The following is a 16,178-nucleotide window of genomic DNA, read 5'->3' as shown; positions in this document are numbered from 1 at the left end:
GCTCAGGATGTGCTTCCCCAGCTAGAAGAAGTACATAATCCATGTTTGCTTGATGTGGCACTCTGTCCCCTGCAAGTGGCGGCTAGACCAGCTTGAGATTGATGAGCCTGCTACAGACTTAGCTAAGGGATATGCATTTTTTAGCTCAGGCAGGAAAGAGTCATGCATTAAACTCTAGATTTACCAGGTTTGATCCCAACCAACGACAGGGGTCTGTCGGCATTACACTCAGATAAGGTGGCAATACGTATCCTAAGTGTATCATGATGCCAGGAGGAAGTGGGCTGGGGATCAGAATACAGGAATCAAAACACTGAGCAACTGGGATCTGATTTCCTTATGATTCCTTGGACTCTGCAGTATTTCAAGGACACTCTGTGTCCCCTCTGATCAGCTACAAATCCATGTGCACAAAAAGAATGTGTGTCAGTTTTGCTGTGTAGCTGACCATGCAGAACTGTGGTTATTTTTTCTCCTCCTGAAGGTTTTCCCATAGAAGAGCAGTGTGTGAGACCTGCTGCATTTAGGTGGACATCTTCAATACAAATCTCTGGGACCACATTTCTAACCACTGGCACTGCTATTCTGCAGTGTGCATGAGCCACTCCATGACCATATGTGCAAAATATTCACTTCAATGTAAAATACGTTTTGCAGGTTCATCTGGTTCTAATGTCCAGTTATACAGGCATGCATCTTTTGCAGGAAGAAGTTATGGACTATTGGGTAAAGATGCCCTGTTCTATCACAGTACCACAGATATATTACTTGATTTTACTTCCAAATGAAAATCTATTCCAAACCTAGGCTGCATGGGAATATGGCCAAACTTTCTAGCTTTCCACAAGGCTTTATAAAATGATACCACATTATTAAAAACAAAAATGAATATATATCACTGGCAATAAGGGGCTACTCAGAATCTGTTGAATCAAAGGACAGTGGTGGCGTGCTCAATGATGGTGGGAAAAATCACACTAGCAAGTCAATTATTAAGTTGAAAATGATAAAATATTTGATAGTAAATGAATATAGTATTTCACACATTTTAGTGAGGGAGTGTGTAAAGATTGAAACTGCCAATAGCCAAATACATGCTATAGTAGCTGTTGGGATCAGGATTCACATTGAGAAGAAAAAGTGGTTGAACTATAATCAAGCTCTTTCCAAAATTTCAGAGTAGCTGGATAATGATCAATAATGAAATAGTCAACAATGTTGGCATTTGAGTTGCCTTTGGTTAGGCAACTACTGAGATGGACAGGAACATATCTTACTTCTTGGAACTATTGGGGCAAATTCAACCCAAGGGTAACTCCAATAAGGCAGCATGGGACTGGGATATCCTTGGAAGTTTATCTTACAACCAGTGGATCAGATCCCCAACTGGATAAATCATCATAGTTCCACTGAAGTAAATGGAGCAACACAGATTTGAACTAGCTGAGAATCTGGTCCACTATGCTCGGAAATGTATATGTTTAATGAAAGGTTAAATGTAGGGCTGTTGATTAATTACAGTTAACTCACGCGATTAACTAAAAAAAATGAATCGCGATTAATCGCAGTTTTAATTGCACTGTTAAACATAGAATACCAATTGAAATTTATTAAATATTTTTCATGGTTTTCTACATTTTCAAATATATTGATTTCAATTACAACACAGAATGCCAAGTGTATAGTGCTCACTTTATATTATTACTTTTGATTACAAATATTTGCACTGTAAAAATGATAAACAAAAGAAACAGTATTTTTCAATTCACCTCATATAAGTAGTGTAGTACAATCTCTTTATCGTGAAAGTGTAACTTACACATGTAGATTTTTTTTTGGTTACATGTCTGCACTCAAAAACAAAACAATGAAAACTTAAGAGCCTACAAGTCCACTCAGTCCTTCTTCTCGTTCAGCCAATCGCTCAGAAAAACAAGTTTGTTTACATTTACGGGAGATAATGCTGCCCACTTCTTACGTATGATGTCACCAGAAAGTGAGAACAGGTGTTTTCATGGAGCTTTTGTAGGGGCATTGCAAAGTATTTATGTGCCAGATATGGTAAACATTCATATGCCCCTTCATACTTGGGACACTGTTCCAGAGCACATGCTTCCATGCTGATGACCCGCATTGAAAAAATAATGCGTTAATTAAATTTGTGACTGGACTCCTTGGGGGAGAATTGTATGTCTCCGGCTCTATTTTTCCTGCATTCTGCCATTTATTTCATGTTATAGTAGGTTTGGATAATGACTTAGCACATGTTTGTTCATTTTAAAAACACTTTTGCTGCAGATTTGACAAAACGCAAAGAAGGTACCAGTGTGAGATTTCTAAATATAGCTACAGCTCTCGACACAAGGTTTAAGAATCTGAAGTGCCTTCCAAAACCTGAGAGGGATGAGATGTAGAGTATGATTTCAGAAGTCTTAAAAAAGAGAAACACTCCAATGTGGAAACTACAGAACCCAAACCACCAAAAAACTGGTGGCATCTTACTCAGATGATGATGAAAATGAACATGCTTCGGTCCACACTGCTTTGGATTGTTATTGAGCAGAACCCATCATCAGCATGGACACATGTCCCCTGGAATGGTGGTTAAAGTATGAAGGAAAATATAAATCTTTAGCACATCTGGCATGTAAATATCTTGCGACACCGGCTACACCAGTTCTCACTTTCGGGTTAAACTGTGAACAAGAAGCGGGCAACATAGGAAATAAAAACAACCCAGGAAACTACAGACTAGTTAGTTTAACTTCTGTGCCAGGGAAGATAATGAAGCAAGTAATTAAGGAAATCATCTGCAAACACTTGGAAGGTGGTAAGGTGATAGGGAACAGCCAGCATGGATTTGTAAAGAACAAATCATGTCAAACTAATCTGATAGCTTTCTTTGATAGGATAACGAGTCTTGTGGATAAGGGAGAAGCGGTGGATGTGGTATACCTAGACATTAGTAAGGCATTCGATACGGTCTCGCATGATATTCTTATTGATAAACTAGGCAAATACAACTTAGATGGGGCTACTATAAGGTGGGTGCATAACTGGCTGGATAACCGTACTCAGAGAGTTGTTATTAATGGTTCCCAATCCTGCTGGAAAGGTATAACGAGTGGGGTTCCGCAGGGGTCTGTTTTGGGACTGGCTCTGTTCAATACTTTCATCAACGACTTAGATATTGGCATAGAAAGTACGCTTATTAAATTTGCAGATGATACCAAACTGGGAGAGATTGCAACTACTTTGGAGGACAGGGTCAACATTCAAAATGATCTGGACAAATTGGAGAAATGGTCTGAGGTAAACAGGATGAAGTTTAACAAAGACAAATGCAAAGTGCTCCACTTAGGAAGGAATAATCAGTTTCACACATACAGAATGGGAAGAGACTGTCTAGGAAGGAGTATGGCAGAAAGGGATCTAGGGGTTATAGTGGACCACAAGCTAAATATGAGTCAACAGTGTGATGCTGTTGCAAACAAAGGAAACGTGATTCTGGGATGTATTAACAGGTGTGTGGTGAGCAAGACATGAGAAGTCATTCTTCCGCTCTACTCTGCTCTGGTTAGGCCTCAGCTGGAGTATTGTGTCCAGTTCTGGGCACCACATTTCAAGAAAGATGTGGAGAAACTAGAGAGCATCCAGAGAAGAGCAACAAGAATGATTAAAGGTCTTGAGAACATGACCTATGAAGGAAGGCTGAAAGAATTGGGTTTGTTTAGTTTGGAAAAAAGATTGAGAGGGGACATGATAGCAGTTTTCAGGTATCTAAGAGGGTGTCATAAGGAGGAGGGAGAAAACTTGTTCACCTTAGCCTCTAAGGATAGAACAAGAAGCAATGGGCTTAAACTGCAGCAAGGGAGGTTTAGCTTGGACATTAGGAAAAAGTTCCTAACTGTCAGGTGGTTAAACATTGGAATAAACTGCCTAGGGAGGTTGTGGAATCTCCATCTCTGGAGATATTTAAGAGTAGATTAGATAAATGTCTATCAGGGATGGTCTAGACAGTATTTAGTCCTGCCATGAGGGCAGGGGACTGGACTCGATGACCTCTTGAGGTCCCTTCCAGTCCTAGAGTCTATGAATCTATTAATCTATTAACATTATCTCCTGCAAATGGAAACAAATTTGTTTTTCTGAGCAATTGGCTGAACAAGAAATATGACTGAGTGGACTTGTCATTGTTTTATTTCTGAATGCAGTTATTTTCTGTACATAAGACTACATTTGTAAGTTCAACTTCCATGATAAAGAGATTGTACTACAGTACTTGTATTAAGTGAATTGAAAAATACTATTTATTTTGTTTTTTTACAGTGCAAATATTTGTAATAAAAAATAAATATAAAGTGAGTGCTGTACGCTTTGTATTCTGTGTTATAATTCAAATCAATATGTTTGAAAATGTAGAAAACATCCAAAAATATTTAAATAAATGGTATTCCATTATTGTTTAACAGTGTGATTAATCGCATGATTAATTGCGCGTTTAATTTTTGAATCGCGTGATTAATCATGATTAATTTTTTAATTGCTTGACAGCCCTACTTAAATTCTAAAGAAATTGTTGAGATCACAACATGGTGCAACCAATATTTTTTGACACTGAATGCCAGCTTCACCTGCACTCAGGCCTTTATAGCTGGGCTTGATAAGAGTTTTTGGTACTAACAGCCAGAACTATGTGAATCTACCAACAGTTTCACTATATGTCACTGCCCAAGCTGAAATATTCACAAACTTGTAAAAATGCATTATATTTTTACAAATGCAAAATGTCACATTTATTTTTCAGGATTTGCTCAATATTTCCATGGATCTTGATCTTTCCATTGTTACACGAATTTTGACAAACCTTTTCTTATTTTCACCAGCAGAAATACTTATTGCATTGCCAGTGAAAATCAAATTGGGACATTCACTAAGATAAAGGCACTTCTTGACATATTCCTGTGGAGAAAGTGGGAAAATGTAAAACAAACATGGTAATTGTGTAGCTTTCAAAAGGCTCTAGTACCTAGAGAACATGACTAATTCACAAGATTGTGCCTGCGGCTTAGAAATAAAAAAAAATCGATTGGTTAAATATGCCTGGAATCATTGTAGTTATTTTGTATTATCAAGCAACTATTTTCTTTATTGGTAGGTATTTGTGTTCTCAGCAATGTTTAGTGCTATTCTCCTGGTTATTATCCCATGGCAAGCTGAAATTTACAGTGCCCTTTGAGACTTAACATGAAATGTTGACAATGTAATGTAAAAATCGGATATATTCTTATAGCAGAGAGGAAATACTAGGACTTGTTAAGAACATACTCTTCTTCAAGGGTAACTTCCACTTTTTTCACTTGTTCCTGGATTGACTTTGCCTGCTGTTGAAGGGATTGCTTGTTCTTCGAGCCCAGCTGTATCTCAGAGGAGTTCTTCACAAGATTCTCAGCCTGTGCTGCAATGGCTATAGTCTGTTTAGAAAGTTCCTGTAAAGAGGCATCATAGTTATTATAAAAAAATGTTTTACATTTCCTGATCCTAAAATTATTGTTTTTTCTTCCCCTGTGGGGAGAGACGGTGTTTCCATGATTATTCATATTTATTTGTGGTATATGTAAAAACTCAGGACCTTTTTATTTTCACATTTCTATTCACAAATGCTCATTTTAGTTAACTATGCCGATCAAATTAAGGCAAGAAACTACTATGAAATGACAATATTTCAATGTACTCAGTTAAAAATCAGTGTACTGGATGGATTGTGAAGCAGTTTTATTAATGAAATTGCAGAGGTCAGTGTGTCTAGAATATTCATTACATTTAATATATTTTAGGTGCTATAACTCCTGCATATACAGTGGATTTATAGCTTCATGTAGCTTTTAGTTTCATGTTTTTCTATGTTTAGCATTATTTCCTTTCATACAAGATAATGGTGGATTGCTAGATTGACCAGATTTAGATACAATTTGCTATCATAGTCAACAGGGAAAGGTATAAGCATTGAGAAAAACAATACACTTAGCTAGGGAAAAAAGCATGCACTATGGGCCCAAACCTGCCCCGATTTAAAGTCAGTACCAAAGCTCTGATTGACATCAATATAGGAAAAGGATCAGACTTTAGATAATATGAGTTGTGTTGTCAACACCAGAGGAAGAGCAGAAAGAAAACAGAAAGAGGATTTAGAGAAAGAAAAAAGGAATTAACTAGTGTAGTTTGTTATGCTGAATGTGAGAAAAAAAATCAACTTATTTGGTCTCCTGACTTCAAAATTACTTGCAATAACAGGCTGTTGCTGTGCACGCTGTAAAGAAGAAACACATATCAGATACATGATCTCCAGACAGCGTGGTAGGGAAGTGAATATTTTTGTTCATATCTACCCTTATATTTATAATACTTGTATTGAGTAAAATAGTAAAGCTCAGGCAATTACTTTACTCTCCATATATGTGCTTCATTGACAGATATATTCATTTCAGTGGTGAAATTATCATTTAACTGCTGAAGGCACTATAATGTCTCCAACCTGCATTCACAGCTTCCACAGACATTAACGGGAGCTTGAAAGCGGTGTAGCTTGAAAGTTTGTCCCTTCCACCAACAGAAGTAGATCCAATATAAGATATGACCTCACCTACATTCTCTCTCTCATTAATGGAGAACCATATAGAGATCAAAAGACAACTTTTGGCACTACTTGTTAACAAATAAGAACAGTGTCACAATTCTACTAATTTACACAGTGGTATTTATACCTTTGTCTGATCCAGTTCTGATGAGAGGCTCTCTAAACTGCTAAAGCTTAAGATGCGTTCAAGTGCAGAGCTTGCTTGCTTAAGATATTTGACTACTGTTTCTTTGTCTCTTTCAAACTGTTCCCATTTGTTTACTGTGACCTACACACACACACACACACACACAAAGACAATAACAGAAAAGAGTTTGGTTGTAAATTACTGAAGAAGGTCAAAGGTTACAGACCTAAATGCAAAATACAGCCATAATTTTTTTTTCCTCTCAGAACCCCAGCTACAGTGCAGACACAACCATCTAGAAGACAGTTAAGGTCTGGTTGGTCCCTGGCACATCTTCTGTTTTGTTGCATAGAAAAGCACAGTTCTCTCTAGTACGTTTCTCTCTGGATTTTAAGCATGTATCTGAACCTACTAAACCTCAAGGCTATATAAGTAAAGGCGGAAGGACTGGATCTCTACTCAATGATACCTATAGAATTAGAAATAAATTTGGTTAAAAAAAACCTAAACAGGCAAAATGGTAATTATATTAATACCAAGCTGAATATAGAGAGCTATCTGTTCTGTTTATCTAATGTAAATTTTGGTTAACATGTGGCATTTGATTATTAGCTCCTCCAAGTTTGGAACCCAACCTAGTATCATCAGTGTAATGAACATATCCTTGAAATGTCAAGTTTCTGAAATAAACTGAAGCCCCTATTAAGACTTGGCAGAAGGTAAGCCCTTTTAGAAATATCCAAATTTGCTTCCACCAATAATTACAATTAAGATGTCTTCTAATACTCTGTAATGTCAATCATATAGTTTTAACCTATCGTAACAGGAAATAACTGTGGTGTCTTCAAACCTCTAAGCAAAATGACAAATCCAATGGCACAATCACCCTTGAGCAGCAAAAATTGAAGGGCGGGTGTAGTCTGGTGAATTGAGCTTAGGGTTGTGAATCAGGAGGGAGTCAGTGATTTGCTCTGTGCCTCTGTTTTCCCATCTGTGAAATTCGGATATTTCATATAGCAGTTGTGAGGCTTAATTGTTTGCACAGTGCTGTATATATGGTAGGTATTATTATTGAATGCCACCTAAATAATTTCACTATTGTACAGTGAATAAATATGCCACATAATCCCCATCTAAAAATGAATTCATAGGCATTTTGTTTATTAAATGAGAATTATCACAGTCAATTAGGACTGAGTAAGAAGCTAATAAAAAAGTAAATGATGTACTATAATCCAAAAGGGTTCACACATTTGGCTCAAACGAGGAAAGAAAAGTATCAGGAGGGATGGCTGGGTTCTGACCGTGAAGTTCCCACATACCAAGTTTCAAAGGTGAGAAACTGATCACAGGTTTGTTAAAAATGTTAAAATGTAGAGTAAATGCAACTCTCATCAGACGGATACAAGAGCAAGTTAAAGAAAAGGGCATTGACCTGTTACCACTGGAAGAAGTAGCAAGTTGTCAATCCTATAACTAAATTACATGAAAAAATGGGAAAACAGAATACAGGATATTCATTTCTGTAATGTTACATGCAGAACACTCACCTGTAATTTTTCTTCCCGTTTCTCCATATTCTGCTGCATGTTTTCTAATGTACCTTCCAGCTTCTGTAAATCTTCTTGCACTGTGCTAGGCAGTCCTCCTTCGATCTGCAGCTGCTTAGCTCGTGCAATCTGCTGTTGAACATCTTGCCTCTTTGCACAGAGCCTCTTTGTCCTTTGCTAGAAGCATTTATTCAAGAGGATTGATACAAATTTAAATGTTTCTTAGTTCAGTGTTGAAAACAGGCACACCAGAAACACACGCACAGCTTTCTGTATGTGTATATCTATACAAAGGGAATAATAGACAAAGGGCTACACTATCTCCTCCCTGAACAGAAATACAGTCAGAAGGCGAGGACACATGGAGCCCTTTTGCCCTGCTTGTGCACCCACACAGGAGGCAGGCATAAGCTGGCTACCAAGTAGTGAGTAATGGCTGGAGGCTGGCTCACGTTGCTTCACTATCCCCTGGCTCCAGAGCACCTTTGGTTGTGTTGTGGACATGGCAGTAGCTCTGCTCCTTCCCTGTGTCACTCGCCAGATGCAGAGCAGCACTGAGGGAAGCACACTGTACAGCTACACAGCAAGCAAACAGCAAATGCGAAAGCTCCACCCCTTTGCATGTGGGTGTCCCACCCACCTCCAGCCCTGCCTCGGACATGTCCCTTTGCTGGGGTTTGTGAAGGAATCCTCAGAAAGCAGCCTGCAGCTGTGTGTCTCAGTTCTCTTCTGGCCAGTTCCAGGGCTTTTAAAGACTCCTTTTGTACCACTGCCCCCATCTGCCATACAGGGGCCAGGACAGGGTGAGAATTCCACCCATAACTCTTCCTGGCTTATGCAAGGATAAACCTGCCAAGTCTCTGTGAGTAGTGCTCCTCTTCCTGCCTCTCTCAGATTGGCTCAGGTTTGCGGAGCCTTAAAACCCCAGCAGATACAGCAACTATAACACAGATGTAGTTTTTACAAATATGACACATGCTGTATAGAAACAGAGCTACAACACAGCATCCTCCAGTTACACAACAAGGCACATCCAACTGTGCAGAAACACAGGTTAATAAACACCATTTACACCATGCACCGACACTGACAATAATGTGATTCTTATTAAGGAAGTATTTGTTAGTATGATTGAAGTGATCAGGAACAGTCAGCATGGATTCACCACGGGCAAGTCATACCTGACTAACCTAATTCACTTCTATGACGAGATAACTGGCTCTGTGGATGAGGGGAAAGCAGTGGACATGTTATTCCTTGACTTTAGCAAAGCTTCTGATACCGTCTCCCACAGTATTCTTGCCAGAAAGTTAAAGAAGTATGGGCTGGATGAATGGACTGTAAGGTGGATAGAAAGCTGGCTAGATCGTCGGGCTCAACGGGTAGTGATCAATGGCTCCATGTCTAGTTGGCAGCCAGTATCAAGTGGAGTGCCCCAAGGGTCAGTGCTAATAATAATATATTGAGATATACCTATCTCATAGAACTGGAAGGGACCTTGAAAGATCATTGAGTCCAGCCCCCTGCCTTCACTAGCAGGACCAAGTACTGATTTTGCCCCATATCCCTAAGTGGTCCCCTTAAGGATTGAACCTATTACTGCGGTAGCTGAGCATCTGATTTGGTGAAAATATGACATCTTGCATTACGTATCAATTAATGTAAACTACACAAAACAGCTTTTTATAGTTTTACATACTCAACCAGAATATTAAGGACAAATTCTGCCTTCAGTTACATACACTCGTGTAACTGAAGGCAGAATCTGGCCCTCAATATTAAAAATATTAATTGTGCAAATTGAAACATTGGGTTAATTGAACCATGGCAATATAATATCATCAAACCAAATTCTGTTACTGGAGGCACAGTACTGGAAAAAATGACTGCTGTAAATAATTCCTCCAATTACGCTAAAATCAATCAGATCAGAATCTTAGCCTTTAAAAATGGTAATACTTGTAGGGTACGTCTTCACTTACCAGAGGGTCCAGCGGCAGGCAATCGATGTTCTGGGATCGATCCCGGAAGTGCTCGCCGTCGACGCCGGTACTCCAGCTCGGCGAGAGGAGTACGCGGCATCGACGGGGGAGCCTCCGTGCCACGTCTGGACCCGCGGTAAGTTCGGACTAAGGTACTTCGAATTCAGCTACGTTAATAACTTAGCTGAATTTGCGTACCTTAGTCCGAAGTGGGGACTTAGTGGGGACCAGGCCGTAGAGTGCACCTTGTCAAAAATTTCAAACTTTGGCACCTAAATAAAAATGGTCTGATTTTCAGAGGGTCTGGAACGCAAGTGAATTCAGTGAGAGCTGCTAGTGCTCATCTCCACTGAAAATCTGGCTATTTTTATTTAGGGCACCCAGGTTTGAAAATCTTGGTCTTTTTATTTCAAAACAAAGTAAATGCCACATTATAAACTAGTATCACTTAGGTCATGTCTACACTAGCACTTATGTCGGCAAAACTTTTGTCGCTCCAGGGTCTGACAAAAAAACCCACCCCCTTGAGCGACATAAGTTTTGCCAGCATAAGCACTCGTGTGCACAGCACTATGTCGCTCACTGAGCTGATTTTATTATGTCAATGGAAGAGCTCTCTCCCATCAGCATAGCATGGCTACATGAGCACTCTTACAGAGGCACTATTTCCCTATGCTGGGGCTATACTTTTTACCTGACATTGTCATATTAAATACACTGCAGTACACCATAGGAGAAGCCACACAAACCCTCTAGCTTGTCAATGACACAAACTCCACATAACAAGTACATCAAATCTGGTATGACCAGTTGTCCTACCTGATGATGCAGAAGCAGTTGTTGAGCTTGTAATAAGCTTTCTGTATCTAAGATTTTTTCAGCCTCTACTTGGGCTTCTTTTGAGTTGGTAATTAGTTCTTCTAGGGCACTTTTTACTTCTTCTTTGTATTGGACACAATCCCCAACAGTGCTTAACATCTTCTCAATCTATATTTATGGACAAAATTGAAATATGCAATAGCTGAACAGGGTTAATTTACATTTGGGGTATTTTTTGTAACACATGATAATTGTCTGTAATGCAAAACCCATACATCTCCAGGTCGTTTAGGACCTTCTTTTTGCTTTGTATTTAAAGAAAAACTAAAAACATTCATAGCCCTAAAACATGACTACCCTACCCTAATTTCTATCTGTTTGCAATGTCTTTGCAATACTTTATGGGTCATATCTTCAAGTGGTATAAATTGTCATAACTCCATTTATTTCAGATCAGTTATGACAATTTACACAATTTGAGGATCTCTCTCAGTATATTATTTGTACTTCCTATTAGCCTAGCATTCATCAACAATTCTACAATAATATACCAGTGGAAGAAAATACAAATACAAAATGTAGTTAGTCAGAAAACAGATTTCAGTTTTTAGGAATGTGTGAAATATTTCAGGCAGATTAAGGATCAACAGAACCTTCACTCTAAATTTGAGGACAACATAAAGCCAAACCATATTTAGGTTCTGAAAAAGTTTAGTAACCATTTCCTGTTTTTGTTTTAAATGTTCATGGATCTCTGCTTTTCTTGGCTCTTGCTTTTGGATGTGACAAGAGGTAAATTCACTTAAATACCATGAACAGTTATATTATGCTGTATTTCCAACCCATTCTTCCTGTTCTTCAGCTCTCTCCTCAGGGGGCTCTGAAGGTGCAGCAATGGAGAGTGATGGGGGAGATCTAAGCCTCTCTCTGTATAGGCTCGGGGGTCTGAGATAATGTCTCCTGTATGCCCTCAGGGGTCCCAGTAGGGTCACTGAGTGGGGAATGGCATAAGCAGTGGCATTCATGGGAAGCCCTACCAGGTCTGGATGTCAGCCCTGTGACGGGTTTTAGGCTATACAGGTGGACCCAGAGTAGATTCTATGGGAGAGGAATGCTGAGATAAGAAGACACCTTCCTCCTCAGTATCTTCTTCCTCACTAGAGAATGGAGGGGTCAGAGGTGAAGTGGGCTGACGTGGTGCCATGTGTTCTGGGGAAACATCGGTGCCCAAAAGATGTGATTCAGGCGTTGATGAACCATGCAAAACAGTTCTGTTTACAATGACTCATCAATAACCCTTTTCTCAGGCCAGAAAGTAGTGTTCTAGTATGCTGTCTCTTAGGGGCCAAAAACTCCCACTGACTTCAGTGGTACCAGAATTTGGTTGCAGATCAGCCAGTAAAAATGGCAGGGGGCCCAATCACTTAGAGCCTGATTCTGCCAATCTAATTCATGTTAGATGTTCTTACTTTGGAGAGCAAGGGTGTGATTTAGCCTAGTGGTTGCAACAACTGAATCCTGAGACTTCCAAACCTGAGACACCCACATCACCAGGCTGTCAATGTAAAATGCTTGATAGTATTTAATTATAGCAAACTAATGTTCCTCTTTTTTTTAGATAAAAACTCCTAAAGCACTGCAGATATTCAGGATTCAGAAATGTTCATCTGAAGCAGAGAAAGATTCAGGAGTCTGCTGATCAGCTCTGTCAATATTTTTGTTTGTTAGACTCAAGGCTTTGTTGCATCTGGAACCTGAATGAATTTGGGTTGCTGTGTGCTTCTAGTGTAATTAAAAAAAACAGCAGGTCACTTAGTCTTGTGCAGCATGGCTGATGTCACTACATATGATGCTGTAAATGTAGTGGCATTGTGTTTCTCATATTTTACCTCAGCCAGCAAATGTAGGAGTCCCTTGAAGTCACTAGAAAGTTTAGATAGCTCATTCTCTTTCTTTCTGGCTTCATCCTCAGCAGAAACCTCAGTCAGGACAGCAAGTCTAGATTTCAGCCAGTTGACATTTTCTCCTTGTTTGCTGATATCTTGTTGGATTAACTACAAAAGAATCACAAATGTACAAGCTTAGAATCAATTAAATATATCAGCGAATAATATTCATGGGCAATTTGCCAGCAATCCTATGGTTAGCAGCACAAAAGTATGTGTGTAAGAATCTGTGTACTTTCCTTTGAAGACTGCAGGATAGTATTTTTCTCTAATTCCCATGGAGTCTGTCATGTTCTACATAGGGCTGAATCCTGCATTCCTTCCACAAGCAATACAGGATTGTCCCCTACTGATTACATTGCTGAAGCCTGTTTTTTTTCCCTACAGGCTGGCATTTTTGGTGCTCATTATCCACATGGTATATACTATTGTATATATTTTGTCATATATTGACCATACAATATCCTGCATATATGTATCTAAAATAGGATTACACTGCATATTTTAAAGCAGGGATCGGCAACCTTTGGCACTCGGCCCTCCAGGGTAAGCCCCCTGGCGGGCTGGGCTGGTTTGTTTACCTGCTGTGTCCGCAGGTTTGGCTGATCGCGACTCCCACTGGCCGCGGTTTGCCATCCCAGGCCAATGGGGGCTGCGGGAAGTGGCGCGGGCCGAGGGATGTGCTGGCAGCCGCTTCCCGCCGCCCCCATTGGCCTGGAGTGGCAAACCACGGAGAGTGGGAGCCGCGATTGGCCGAACCTGCGGACGCGGCAGGTAAACAAACCGGCCCAGACTGCCAGGGGGCTTACCCTGGTGGGCTGCAGGCCAAAGGTTGCCGATCCCTGTTTTAAAGAGTATTGGGATTAGCCAAATTAGCAACATTTTATTATGTTTTCATCTGTTTTCAGATACTTAGGCCAGAGTTACAAAGAAACTTTTTTAGAGCACTCACGGGTTCAAATCCCTTCTCCCTCTCAGGTGGCAGGCTCTCCCACATCTCAGGTGAATACGCTAACCACTAAAAGTTAAGAGGGAGGTTCACCCCTCCATTTTGTGTCAGTTTGTCTATAAGTGCCGAATTTGGAAGGTGAGGACTGAACACGCTTCCCGGGTGGGCAATTTAGGAGGAGGAACACTGATCTTGTCCTGGATTGTGCATTGCTCTGAGGCTTAGGCATCCAGACCCTTGGAGTGGAGCTGCTGTGATCTTGCTCAAAGGCAGAAACATAGGCACCCAGGGAACTTTTACTGCACAAATGTAGGTGCCTACAGGGTTGGAGGAGGGGGTTTTGTGAATCCCAGTGGTGCCTGATTTTGGGAGCTAGGTGCCTAAAGTGGCAATTAGGCACCTAAGTCCTTCTCTGTATTAGCACTCACAGTACAAAAGGTAAATGAAGCACATTTTCCCTACATATAAAAACCCATGCTTTTAAAAAAATATTGATGTGGTCATTTTAGGGACCAATGGTAAAGCCTTTCCACATGTGAGAAGTCCCATTGACTAAAATGGAACTGCTCAGAGGTGTAAGAGCTGAAAGGCTATTTACCAAAAACACCACTATTTTGCCATTTTTACAGATATGGCGTGTATACCTTCTCATCACATCACAATGAAGTCATTCAATGAGATATTAACACCTCAGTGCAGTGTTAATAAACTGGTACTTAAACCAGTCAAACCTTGCCTTCTATGGCATGTAGAAATCACCTGCGAAATCAATGGGGAGTTCCGAATAAAACTGGATGGCATGGTATGCAAAGCATTGCATTAGCTTTAACTGGTTTTTATTAAGTACCAAAAAAATGGCTTTTATCTATAGGTGACCGCACCAGCTCTTCTATTCAACATAGCAGATGTGGAAATTAGGAATGACCCGAATAGAAACAAAATGTTTCTGATTACACCTTCACATTTTTTACAAGGTGAAGAATGTTAACAGCACAAGAAATCTCCCTGCTGCTTGTTAAAGAAGCCATAGTTATTTATAGAATGTAATAAAGATTTTAATTATAATTTTTAATTAATAATTTATTTTTTATTGTTAACTCTGATTTTCTCTAGAGTGTTATTTGTTGAATAATATTTCAAATTATATAAGCATCTATATCCTTTTTAAAATTTCTAAAATAGCAATTTTTTCCAATTTCACTCACTTTTTCCCAACTGTTTATGTCTCTAAGCCAGTGCTAATAAGAGGATATAGCAGAGTCATGCCATTAATCCTCTGACTTGTGTGCTTTTTCAAGGTCACTCAAATTCCTTTTCTCTGCATAGGTAAGCCTTATAATCCGTTAATGACTTTCATGAACCTCGATAAACTGTACTAATTTGTAGTCCTGTTCTCCCTTCTACTGTAAAAAAGAAAAAGGGTCAAATTCTGTCCCGATATACACCCTGAGTTATTAACCTCAATGAATTTAGTCAAAGGTTCAGCTCCTCAATCAGCGCTCTCCTCTTAAAGAGCTTAATGCTCTAAAGGGGGGAGGGGGGAGGAAGAGACTGGATAATTTCCATCCCAAAACACTGAAAGAACTGGCATGATAGCTTGCTAGCCTAATAGTAAGGATTTTTAATACTTCTATCTATTCAGGGGTAGTGCCATAAAATGGCACAACAGCTAACGTTGTAGGTATATTTAAGAAAAGGAAAAAAAGTGATTCTGGCAATTACAGATCTGTTAGTCTGACCTCAGTTGTTTGCAAGGCTTTAGAACAAATTGTGAAGAAAAGAATAATTAAATTCATGGAGGCAAATGGAAAAGGGGATATAATGCAATATGGGTTTACCAAAGACAGACTATGCCTAACTAACCTGATTTCCTTGTTTGAGAAAATAACTGATTTTTGGATAAGGGAAGTGGAGTAAAACTAATATTTTTGGACTTTAGGAAAGCATTTGACATGATACCACATAGGAAATTATTAGTTAAATTAGGGAAGGTAGGGATCAAGAGAAGTATTGTAAGGTGGAAAAGGAACTGGCTAATGGGGATAAGGCAACAGGTTCTGCTGAAAGGTGAATTACCAGACTGGAGGGAGGTTACTAGTGGAGATCCTCAAGAATCAGTCTTGGGCCCAATCTTATTTAATATTTTTGTTAATGACCTTGGCATAAAA

The 16,178-nt window shown here is 39.5% G+C and overlaps 1 protein-coding gene across 1 annotated transcript in view; it reads right to left on the bottom strand.

The window, feature by feature from the left end:
- The window catches only part of LOC128833815 (nesprin-1-like), an 87,096-nt gene that overhangs the window by 1,577 nt on the left and 69,341 nt on the right, over positions 1 to 16,178 (bottom strand). The window contains exons 24-28 of the mRNA XM_054021968.1: positions 13,005 to 13,169; positions 11,116 to 11,283; positions 8,315 to 8,491; positions 6,765 to 6,905; positions 5,329 to 5,489 (exon numbers count right to left, since the gene is read on the bottom strand). Of these exons, the coding sequence (XP_053877943.1) occupies positions 5,329 to 5,489; positions 6,765 to 6,905; positions 8,315 to 8,491; positions 11,116 to 11,283; positions 13,005 to 13,169 (812 nt within the window). The remainder of the gene's footprint in view (positions 1 to 5,328; positions 5,490 to 6,764; positions 6,906 to 8,314; positions 8,492 to 11,115; positions 11,284 to 13,004; positions 13,170 to 16,178) is intronic.

Source organism: Malaclemys terrapin, chromosome 3 (genome assembly GCF_027887155.1).
Source record: "Malaclemys terrapin pileata isolate rMalTer1 chromosome 3, rMalTer1.hap1, whole genome shotgun sequence".
Taxonomy (NCBI): Eukaryota; Metazoa; Chordata; order Testudines; family Emydidae; genus Malaclemys; species Malaclemys terrapin.
The sequence above is the reverse complement of the archived record's forward strand: the minus strand, read 5'-3'. Positions and strand labels throughout refer to the sequence as shown.